Source organism: Heliangelus exortis, chromosome 19 (assembly GCF_036169615.1).
Source record: "Heliangelus exortis chromosome 19, bHelExo1.hap1, whole genome shotgun sequence".
In the NCBI taxonomy this organism is placed as follows: Eukaryota; Metazoa; Chordata; class Aves; order Apodiformes; family Trochilidae; genus Heliangelus; species Heliangelus exortis.
Genome location: NC_092440.1, coordinates 8,736,164 through 8,747,718, shown reverse-complemented (window position 1 = coordinate 8,747,718; position 11,555 = coordinate 8,736,164). Strand labels below are relative to the sequence as shown.

The window sequence follows — 11,555 nt, the reverse complement described above, 5'->3', positions numbered from 1 at the left end:
CCAAATTTCTGTTTGGGAGGGTATTAATTTTATGCGGGAAATAGTTTTAAAATCTTAAAGTTTTATTAACTTCATGAAGTTCTGTTCACATTGGAAATAATGCTTTTGCATTTGGCTGTTGTATCTTTCACAACAGTCTAGGCTTACTATAACTATCCAAGTCAAAGGTACCATAAGTCACATTCTTTGATTTTGTGTAACTCAAGAATGTTACACTGTTAAACTCAAGAGCTGTAGATTTCTATATTGACCTGATCATCTATATGTGTGCTGCTTCATTGTCAGAGAAGTATAACTTAAATAAAAAGAGAACTCTTTTTAACCACTTGAATCATGTTCCTTTTGGATCCATGAGAAAAATGTGTCCTATATATGAAACTACTGTTTGATTGTGCTGCAGTGCCATGCTCCTGGCAAATATGAAGTCTTGGTAAAATGTAAATTGGAAGAAAATTTTATTTCTCTGTTACAAATGACCAATAAATTCCTTTGCACAGAAAGGAATCAATATTTTTAAAATGGAGCAACTGGAATCCATCCAAAATCAAGTTTATTCTTTGTCTCGACAAACCATTTATGATGTGCACATGGATGTAGTGGATGGTGGGTGACATTTATTAGTGAAGTCTCTCTAAATAGTAGCAACTTCACTCTTGCTTGAAATCAAGCTACAAACATCTAATGCAGAAATTGTCTATATGATGTTCAAACTACTAATAATGGTTACATTTCAAATCCTTTACTCCTGTTATTTATTTTATGCAAAACTGCTAGGCCCCAACAGCTTTAGTGTACCCATAATTTTTACCAGTGTTCTTTTATTTGGGTGTCTTAGGTTTTTCTGTAAGCAATGAAAATGTTTTCATTGAAGTATTTCTCGCAGATTAATGTGGAAAAGGCTTTCTGAACTTGCCTTTTTGGGTGTGATTTTCTTTGGCACTCAAGCAGTTGAGACTCAAGATGTATGTAAACATTAGCATTTGGACATCATAGTTGAGGCTTGAGTCTCATTTTTAACAGTGTGTGTATGTTCCCAGTCCCAACTTATCAAATAAAGAAATACAGCAAGGTCATATATGAAATTGTCAGAAGTACCTACAGATTATTTAGTTATGATAAGATATAGGTTTATTTTTTATTTTAAATTTTTGCTAAATTGCAAAGATGTTTGTGGAAGAGCTAGAGAAAAAAGATGGATCCAAATGTCCTTTTTTATTGAGATAGAACTTGAGCACTTGAAATTTCTTATTTGCAAACAAAGCTTTAAATGTATAAGTCTTAGACTAAATTGCAAGGCTCATCTATATAAAGTTGGCAAAATAAAATTAATGACAAAATCAGATAATGAAATTGTTTAAAGAAGCATGTGTAGCAAAGGTACTGCAAAGAAATAATATGCACCAAAGAGTAAATGAGTTACTTTTAGTTGAAACGAATTCAAGATGCAGCGAGGATATCAGATCTGCTAACACTCTCACTTGTGCATGGATTTTCCCCAGGTGTACAAGTTTTGCTTTCTTCAACACTTCCATGGTCTGTGATGACAACCACTACAAAACCTGTGGTAGGACAGTCCTCTCTTTTCTACAATGTCAGAATGTGTCTATATTACAAAATTACAGAACCTCCACACTTTACAATTTTTATTAATGGTACTTATTTTATTTCCCCAATTATAAACCCTTTCCGATAGAGGGAATTTTTAGACACTTTGGGAAGACTGAAGTACTACAGAACTCTTCATGCAGAAGAGATAAAAATACATTCTATATTTTTAGAAAAGGGAAAAGTGTAGAAACTTCTGAAATATTTCATTGAACTAAAATTAGAAAAAATATCCCAACACAATAACAAAAAATAGTTTTTATCTCTTTAGTAGATGTGTAATGAAAAAGCTAAAAAAAAAAAGTATGCAGAATATATACGATTAGCTGTAATGAGCCTGCATGCAATTAGATGTTGCAGTGTATTTTCACTTTCTTGCTGTCTGCAGTGTTCTATTAGTGTTCTTCTTTTTTTAGAGGCTTTCAGAAAATGATGGCAGATAGGACCTTAATTGCCAATGAAAAATGAAGCGTGCCTGTATATTCTGATTTTCCCATCTCTCAGTGTGCTTTCCTTTTCCCATAGCTTATGTACTCTCCTGTGTATAACCAGTCTGCTGTGCCTCAAACTGTTTTAGGCAAAACCTATAAATGATGACTGCTGTATGGAATAATTTCTGAGTTGTATTTCTCTCCTGTAGCTCTCTACAAACGCCTATCATCCCATCATAACCAATCTGACCAAGGAGAGAGGGAACTTTCGCTCCCCTGAAACCATGTTGAGCTACCTGGAGAGCCTGTCCTTCAGCTTGCCCAACAAATCCTTGCCAGAAAATACTGCCCGGAGCCTGACAGAGGTGAGTATCTTTCACTGAGTGTGTGGAGCCGCATAAAAATTTCTCCAGAAGCTGGAATACTGAATGCAGCTTTGAAAATTTCTTCTGATTGTAGAAAATACAAATGAAAAAAGCAGTAGCTGTTTTAGAGAGTAGCAGACAGTGAGCTTTGACCAGAGAAAATAGTTTTAAGTTCTCATTATTTCTTGGGGATGTTATTTAATGAATAAATTATATATATCTGGAACCATGACTAAAATCAACAAAAATCAATAATTATTTAGCGGGGCAGGAAATAAAGGATGATTAATTTTTTTCATCTGCAAGTGTGTCCACTGAAGAATATATAATTCTGGGAAAAAGGCACTTCTCTGCATGGCCAAACTAATGCAAAATGCAGCAGAATTTGGCAAACACCTGTCAGGTTCAGGACATAAACACACTGTAATCAGAATGGTGGCAGCATCAAAATGGAGGCACACATGAGCTAATAGCAAACTGACTGACTTGGGTGCAGGGCACCACTCTGGTTGTGGCTGTATCATTCTGGCCCTGGGGAACTGCCCAAATATAGATGTAACTTATCTTTGAGGTTCACACCTGCACTATTGGGTTAAAAGTTATCAATTACTGCTCTCTGCTCAACCTTTTATTAGCGTTTATTGCTCCTGTAATAAGTGGAGAGCAAGTTGTGCCTCTGCTCTGGCTTCTCTTTTGAGAAGTTATGCATCATTCTTCCTTGCAGAGGCACACACCCTGCTCTGCCAGATCTCTGCACTGGAGATGGAGAGGGCCTGTTTGGGATGGTGGTGTCCCTAAGCTTTTGTGAGTTAGCAGCTTTATCTTGCTCCAGGTTCCAGTCACAGACCAGACTACTATGCAGACATATGACAAATCTCTGCTGAAAATAGTTCATGGGAAGATCAGATCCCAAGCTTAACTGAGCAATGTGGTTTTGTTTAAGCTAATCCACAAAGGAAAGCAAAAAAAAAAAAAGGTATTTTCTGCAGTCTGAACTGAGGACAAGGGGTCGTGTTCTGCTAACATAAAGTCGACCTTCTGTAAAATGATGGGCATCTAATTCCTTGATTTCAGCAGGCAAATCTATTATAGAAAAATCTATAATAGAAATCTATTATTACAGTAATCAGCTCTGGCCTCACTAGTGATTGTTCCTTTTAGCCTGTGGGTAGTCCCAGGGTGACAAGGATTATTCATTCAGACAAACAAATAAATGATTCTGAAAACTACATGGACAGCAGTGGATAGTTTGTGCTAAAAGTTTAGCGTTTTTGAGCTGTAAACTTGGATTTCATAGCTCACAGTTTAATAGGTAGCAAAAACCCTTCTAGAAAGCTCTAATACATTGTTTCTTTTGTTTTGCTTTAAATTTTGTGTGTTTTCTAAATTGAAAAAGGAACATCATCCTGTCAGATTTCATACCTCTTTCCCACATCATTTCAGCTGCCATTTAGTTGCTCATTCATGCTATCTGATGCTGCTTTGTGTGCCATGAAAATGATTTGCAGACAGAAATGTGGGACATGATTATCTTTGGCAAAGCTTTTTTGGGAGGTAAATACAAGAGAGGCCTGATCATACACACAGACACTGTCATTTGTCTGACTGATGGTTGGGCTTTGTATTGTCTGCAGCTAATTCCCTGAAAGACAGGAGCTGAGCATTTATGCTATTTTCTGTACTTATCTCTGTCCTGATTGTCATATGCCTCACAGCACAAGAACATTTAAGTGTGATATGCAATAAACCTTTTGATTTCTGACACACATTCATAATGAATTGCTTCTGACAAGTAGCTCTGCTCTACTCAGTGGCTCCTGCTTTTCCCTCCCTTTCCAATGGTCTGATACATTCTTCTTGGAGTAATTCTGGAGTGATGATGTGACCTGAAAAGAGACACTTCCTGAATGTTCTGGGCAGGTTGAGCTGGGTTCTGAGTTTAGGATAACTTCTGTGTATGCCAGGAAGAATTCCACACTGAATGGCTGAGAGGGTTTGCAAAAAAGTGCTGCCCAAGAGCGAGCTCATATAGCAAAGTTCTGGTGCTGCATTATTAAACTTTAAATTATGCTCAGAAAAGCCTTGTGGCTTTCTTCCATGTTTTTCAGTGGAATTTTTCTAAACTGAGTTGATGCTTTTAAGTGATTTTAACAGAGATAGCTGAGCAGGAGATGTGTGGCTTTTTTCCTTTTAATTTTCTGTACCATTTTCTCCTTCTGTTTGTCACCAGGACTCCTTACAACAGAGACTGTATCATGCTGAGTACTTGAACAGTGCCCACCATGACACATTTCACCTCAAAATCAACCTTTTAAGTGCAGAAGTTAGGGAGATAATTGTACAAGTGATGTGACCCAGATGTTTAACTAGTGCTATTGAAGTATTTAGTAATCATATGAATTTAGACAAAATTGGAGAGAATCATAAGAGAATCCTGGTGGAGATCTGCCTTGGATTCTTACCAGGCAGACCATGTGGCTGATTAATTAAAATAATATAAGTATATTTCTCTTTTAGGCATTTTTAAAAGCTATTAATTAGTTATAAATTAGCTATTTAATGATTAATTAAAATAATATAAGTCTATTTCTCTTTTAGGCATTTTTAAAAGCTATTGAAGATTTTCTGTTATTGCCCAACTGGAATGATGTACAACAGGTAAGACACATGGGCATAGATTTATAGGTTGCTTCAGTTGCATAATGTTATATGGATAATAACAAAATGGTTGCTTCTATCATTTATCTTGTTGGGACTTGTTAGAAGGTGTTTTTAAGAACTAAAATAGCAAATTTATCTGCTGCTTTTTTCACAAATTTCAGGAAGAATGAATAAAAGTTTTATAAAATAAGATATTGTCACTAAAGTGTAAGTGCGTTCCTTTTTAGCATTGAACTTTGTTATTTAGAAGTTTGTTTTATTTTATTTATTTTGATGTTTTTCAATGCTCATGAAATACGTGGTAGCATTTACCTGTTCAGTGAACTGAAGCTTTGAGAGAGATTAAACTTAGTATAGGAAAAAGCAAACTGCATCAATGTTCTTTCTTTTCTAGTCTGCCTGTTAGACTGTGGAGAAATGTTTGCAGTTTTTTGCTTGAATCTTCATGGAGCACAGGTTTCAGGACAGAGAGCTTTTAAATTGAGACGAGAGGCTAAAGTAAATTAGTTTCCCTGAAGCCTAAAATGCTTTTACGACAAAAAGCTGTGTAATTGGTGTAAGTTCTTGGCCTAAAATCCTTGATTGTCTCTGATGTAAATAGGTTTCAGATAATGCAGATTTCCTTTTCATTGAAACATGCATTCACTCTGAGATTTCATGGAGCAAGTTTCAAGGGTTGTTTTTCAAGCAACATATAAACATTTTGAAAATAGCTTTTTAAACAGGAAAGAAAGCCCAAACTGGAGTGTCTCCACTTATGTTCCAATCTGATATCAGTCTTTATATATTGTCAAAATAATTGGCTCAGTTCCTGGCCTCATTCTACTGAATCCTGAGTACATTTGACTGTCTAATGCTGGTGGGAGCAGAAAGTCAATTGCAGACATCCTGTAAAACATAGTATTTTATAAGGTCGGGCTCTGGGTGGCATCAAGTTGTGTAACATTTTATGAATAGCCTTTTTTTGCAATAACGTTTAACATTTTTTATGTGGACAAGGTTGTGGAGAAAGTCTCAACTTTGGACAGTTGAATAACAAATCTCACAGTGCTTAACATGGCACCTTGGCATTTTGTGCAACTCACTTTCTTTCTCTCCTTCTCTTTCTTCTCCCAGACCATGCACATGTGTGGAAGTGTAATTCAAACTATTGACAGTGTGATGGCTCACATGACACGCAACCTGGAAGAAAATTCATTGACTTTAACTGTTGAGGGCACGTCATCTGTGGCAGGTAGGATTTAGCAGGAATGTGTTCTCTGGACTGTCAGGATGTCCTAAATGCTTCTGTGCTTGTAACTATTCCTTTGCCCGACTGAAGGAGGAAATAAAACCAGGCACTTCTATTTTTTTTAATGTAAAAATAAGGTTTCAGTTGTAGAAAGATGACTGTGTGGTTAGTTCAGAGGTGATCAGCTCTGAATGTACTTGAACATCCTCAACATTACTTGTGGGGTTTTAGAATATGAATTCTATGAGATGAACCTACTAATACTATACTAATCGGTGCCTAGAGTTCTTATGCAGCATCTTAGAAGCTGCAGATATCTGGATGTGAATAGTTTGGGGTTTTAAGGGTAACCTTATTTTACTGCTGTTTAGCATCCTAGCACCCTAATTTCATCTGTGTCTTTGGATGCTACTGATAGAAAATGTAATTTATCTGTTCTAGCATTGTGCTCTGCTGTGTTGAGACCTGTAAGGGGGGTGTAGGTTTTAAATCAAAAGTTTGCAATAGCTGTTTGGAAGTTCTGGTTAAATAGTCAAGTAGGTTGTAGAGGCTATCGATTTGATCATTTTTTTTTTGGGGTTATCACACAGATTACACGTTGGTCAAAATGCATCCTCAGATTCTGAATTTGTCCCACTATCGATTTCCAACTCGGGGACAGAGTTTTATTTCCATTCCCAGTGAATCTTTTCATGAAAAAGGTAAGGAAGAATTTAAAGGGATTATGTAAACAGGGTATCAAAAAATTATTTTCCTTGAAAACAGGTTTTGGTTTCTTTATTTTTCCAAGTAACTGATTTGATCACTGTTGATTATACTGGCTCTAAAGAAGCAGCAGTTGTCCTCTCATACTGATGAATGATTACTGTAGTAGAATTTTCATAATGCTTGAATTACTCTTGAATAATACCGCTGAGCCATAGAGACTGAAGCCATCTCATCAGAGAAGACATAATTTCATAGATGATTTTTAATCATCTGAACTGGTTATTTTGAAGTAATTCCAAGATGTCAGGTCATTTATTACTTATCCATTCATGCAAAGTTGCTCTTAAAATGTTGTCTGAAATTAAACTTTAAAATGACAGGTTTAAGCTACAGAAACAGAATGAAGATGTAAATTACAGTCAAGGCAAAAAAATCAATTCAGAAATCCATGCCTATGTTAAAATTTTAATAATCTCAAATGCAAAGTATGGCAAAAATCTGAAGCTTTAGTCAAGACCTATATTTTAATCAGGGATTGAAAAACATCTACCTGCATCTTTTAATATTTGAAATTCTGACCTGTGTGCCCTAGATTCACACACCCACAGACCTTTCCACAGTCACCTGTTGAAGGAAGGTTGGTTTCTGTTCATGAGGTGCAGGTGTCTATAACCTGCAATGATAAATACTCTAATAACTACTGAGCTGTTTACCTGGCTTGTGATGACAGCTTTGTTTCTTTGCACTGGCAGGGAGCTCTGGCTGGAGACTTCACTGCAAGTGTTCTGAGGCTTGAATACCTCTAACTTCAAACCAACTTGTAATGCCAGAAATAGCATGTGGGAGAGCTTTTTTCCCTTTGCTGCTCAGAAAGTCTCTCACCATGCATTTTTTTTTATTCAGAACATTATCATGCATTAATAACCTGAAGTGATACACCCTATTAAATTTTTAACTCTCTTTCCAGCTAAAACTCAGTTCTGAGTGATTTCAGACTTCTTGCCACACTTCTACACTGTCCACATGAGCTAACCTAAGAAGTTATTCCACCTTAAACAGTTGAAACTATAGTACTTGGAACCCAGCAAAAGGGGTAGTGAAAGACATCTGTGTGGCTGACACTTAGAAAATATGCATCTGTCTCTTCACTCAGATGCTGAAGAACTCATAAATACTCAGAATGCAGGCAGCAAACAGACAACCAAAGTAGAAAGCAGATGCCTGTGTTAGAGTTTCATAAATTGCAAGTTAATGTAGGTGGTGGTGAATTAGCCTTGAGATTGCTGTAGCTGCTACTGAGACATTGACTGGAATGTCATGGCTCCCTTTTCAGTGCCATGTGGGTGGTTTATAATTGACTACTAATTACTTTAACAGTCTATTTTGGAAGAACAGTTGCACAGGGCAGGCATCCTTCTATTTTACTTTTGATATCTCTCTTCTGTGCTGTACTGCAAGGTGTTCATACTTTTTCACTTAAAAGAATAATAGAAAATCTTTTAAAGCAAAGATATGAAAGTCTACAGAAGTCAAGGCTCTTCATTAACACTGAGTTTCAGGTCTATGAGAGAAGTGTCTCCTACTCACTGTTGCTCTCAGAAATAACCCCTGTTCACTTTTCACAGCTTGGATCACCATTGTTGGCCTGCTTTACCATAACATGCATTATTTCTTTCACAATATCAACCCTATGGATACCAAGTAAGTATCTCAGACTTCTCATGTTGCAGCATTTATTACCTTAGTGATACACTTTAATAAGAGTCATGTCATTATCAACTGTAAATAAATGATGATTCGTAATCCTGATTCTGCAATATTATTGACATGTCATTAACTAGAGAGAGACTGAAGCTTACATTAGATATTTTGTTGCAATAAAATAGATTCTTGCAGCAACATGTTTGTCTTTCTTTGTCTTTCTTTGTCTTTCTTTCCATTCATTTGATTTGGTATTAGAATTTCATAATTCTAATCTGTCTTATGAAAGGAAATTACATCTTTTCTCCTGACACATATAAAGATAAAGCTTGCACTTAAATGAAACAAACAAGAAAGCATAACATCTCTCTTTAGATGAAATCTGAATCCTAGAAACCTGTAAGGTAATTATATAACAGGAGACCCAGCAATGTTTTAAAGACCTTTTGTTTTATATGCTACATTAATGAAATCATTAGTAGATAAGATAAAGTAAATGCAGAGCTGTGTACCTCAGCAATACAGTTCCCCGGAGAATTTGGCAAGGCCATTAATGCAAATCATTACACTTCCCTTTTAAGGTAGTATGGCTATGGCTTTGTTTTAATTTGATCTTCTTTGGGGTATTTAGTTTAGTTTATGACAGCAGAAGAGAAGATGCAGTGCCTCGTGAATGTCAGGGAATTGTTTTCCTTTCTTTTATATACAGTTACATGGAAGGTCATGATCATGGGAACTCATTTGTGAACTTCAGGGTAATGTCCTGGCTTATGACCAGATTGATCACACGTAGATAATCACATGGCAATTACTAAATATTATTTCTAAAACAAGTAGCAAGCCATACTGTTGTTTACCCTGCTCTCTCAAAAAAAGAGCACTTAGCAGGTGGCTGTAAAGGAACTGAGTCAGTATTATGCAGTATTTTTTACTGACATGAAGAAATACAAGCAATAACTTATGACAGTTCATGTTTATCAAATAGGATCAGTGCAATTTATTAAGATAAGCTATAATCTCAACTTCTCAGAGAGAATATATGGTCTATGGTTTCACAAGCAAAATATGATGAAAGATGCTTCTTGTCAAAACACTGTGTTCCAACACACTGTTATAGACTCTACAAATCCTGGGGCTCTGATTTAGCAAAACATAACACTTGTGTCATCTTTGTGTATGTTCTCTGAACTTCCTGGAATAGGGAAGCCCATTCCTGTTCCACTGAGCTGTATATATATATGAACTCATTTTCAAGAAGGAAAGATGTGGCCCTGCTGAGATGTTAAGAGGCTGGAGAAGAAACATCTCCTATTTCTATAATTAGTTGAAACTACTTTAACTGTCTGCTGTAAAGCACTACAGAATGATATTTATAAATTCTAGATGCAGCTTTGTCCAAAACAGCATCTAAAAAATAGTAGCACAGGGAATACTGGCTTGGAGATTTTATTCTGTGGAATAAAACCCCAGGTATTCAAAATTGTTTTAAAAATAAGTATGTGCTGTATTATTTTTGCTTGGTTTTCTGTTTTGTGCTGTATTATTATAACTTTTTTTTGCTTATATTTCAGTAGAATAACAGCATTTTCCCAAAGCAGTTTGTTTTAAAGACTGTCTTTTATGTTCTTTCTAGCACTGGGCTACTTGAACACCTCTTATTTGAAGCCTATTCTTTTTCTTCTTAAGGGGATTTTTTTTTTCCCCTTTTTGGTAGAAAACTAAAACTAAAACTCTTAGAGCTTTTGTGCTATGCAGACAGATTACTTGTATTTTCAGACTACATAAACAGCAGTTTCTAAAGGGGAGTCAGTTTTGATTCTTTAAAAAAAAAATCAAAACAAAAAGATTTTGAGCCCAGTTCTGACCCTATTCATATACATTTGGTGTAAATCTGTAGTAATGCCACTGGAAGTAACCAAGTGAGACTCATTTTTATCTAGAATCAAGTACCATGGTGAAGGAAGAGTTGTGTATGCAACAAACACAGAAAACACTATTGTGTAAACAACAAAACACAAAAATATTGTTTCTTGTTTGTCTTGGGTTTTTTTTCATACTTCAAAATTCATCTACCTCTCAAGTTAAAATGGCAGATAGTGAGTGTGGAAAAAATGTCCATCCTGTTAACTTGTGTAGAAGAAATCTCAAAATGTCTGAGAGTGGTTTTAACATTACGAGTCCTTCTCTACACGTAAATAGTTCCTATCAGAGTCAGCAAATTCTGCCCTCAGAGGAACAAATTCAATTCACATGCTGGTTCCTGAGGACAGAAGCAATCTCTTGATACTGGTGTGTATTGCGGTCAGAACTAAGAACTGGTACTTGGGGTGTGCTAATTGACTTCTGTTTTACTTGACCTTGCTGAGGAATGGAATGAAGTTATTTAATGTCTGCCATGACTTTTTTTTTTTTTTAATTCTGATTCCTTAATGTATTTGTTTCTTTTCAAGGATTACTGAAGCTGCTGCCTACAAAGATTATATGATCTCAGCAGCCAGTTATCTTATCTCTATCAAAGTGGAACCTCTACCCAAGCTGTCCCACAATCTTTCAGGATCTCCTCTAATTACCATCCAGCTCGCTCACAAATTGGTAAGTGACATGGAACCTACATGTTTAGGCTATCATCAGGGCTGTTTAAAATTTCAGTGTTTGTGATGACTTCTTTGTATTTCTCTTGTAGTTTTTGTGGGCATATTTAGTAGCAACTCAGGTGCATTTGTGCCTACAATGTTTCATTTACCAACCATTCGTTGACTTCTCTTTCATCACCACAAAAAGGCTGATGGGAGCACATGTCGAAAAAGAAGGTGAACTGACAAGTATAGCTTTAGGCCTTTCTGTATGTATTGT

The 11,555-nt window shown here is 36.0% G+C and overlaps 1 protein-coding gene across 2 annotated transcripts in view; it reads left to right on the top strand.

Moving 5' to 3' along the window:
- ADGRD1 (adhesion G protein-coupled receptor D1) overlaps positions 1-11,555 on the top strand; it is a 129,652-nt gene that overhangs the window by 16,188 nt on the left and 101,909 nt on the right. For both annotated transcript variants that reach the window (XM_071762964.1, XM_071762963.1), the window contains 7 exons: positions 1,500-1,564; positions 2,246-2,401; positions 5,000-5,059; positions 6,179-6,296; positions 6,884-6,994; positions 8,627-8,702; positions 11,153-11,294. In XM_071762964.1, the coding sequence (XP_071619065.1) occupies positions 1,500-1,564; positions 2,246-2,401; positions 5,000-5,059; positions 6,179-6,296; positions 6,884-6,994; positions 8,627-8,702; positions 11,153-11,294 (728 nt within the window). The remainder of the gene's footprint in view (positions 1-1,499; positions 1,565-2,245; positions 2,402-4,999; positions 5,060-6,178; positions 6,297-6,883; positions 6,995-8,626; positions 8,703-11,152; positions 11,295-11,555) is intronic.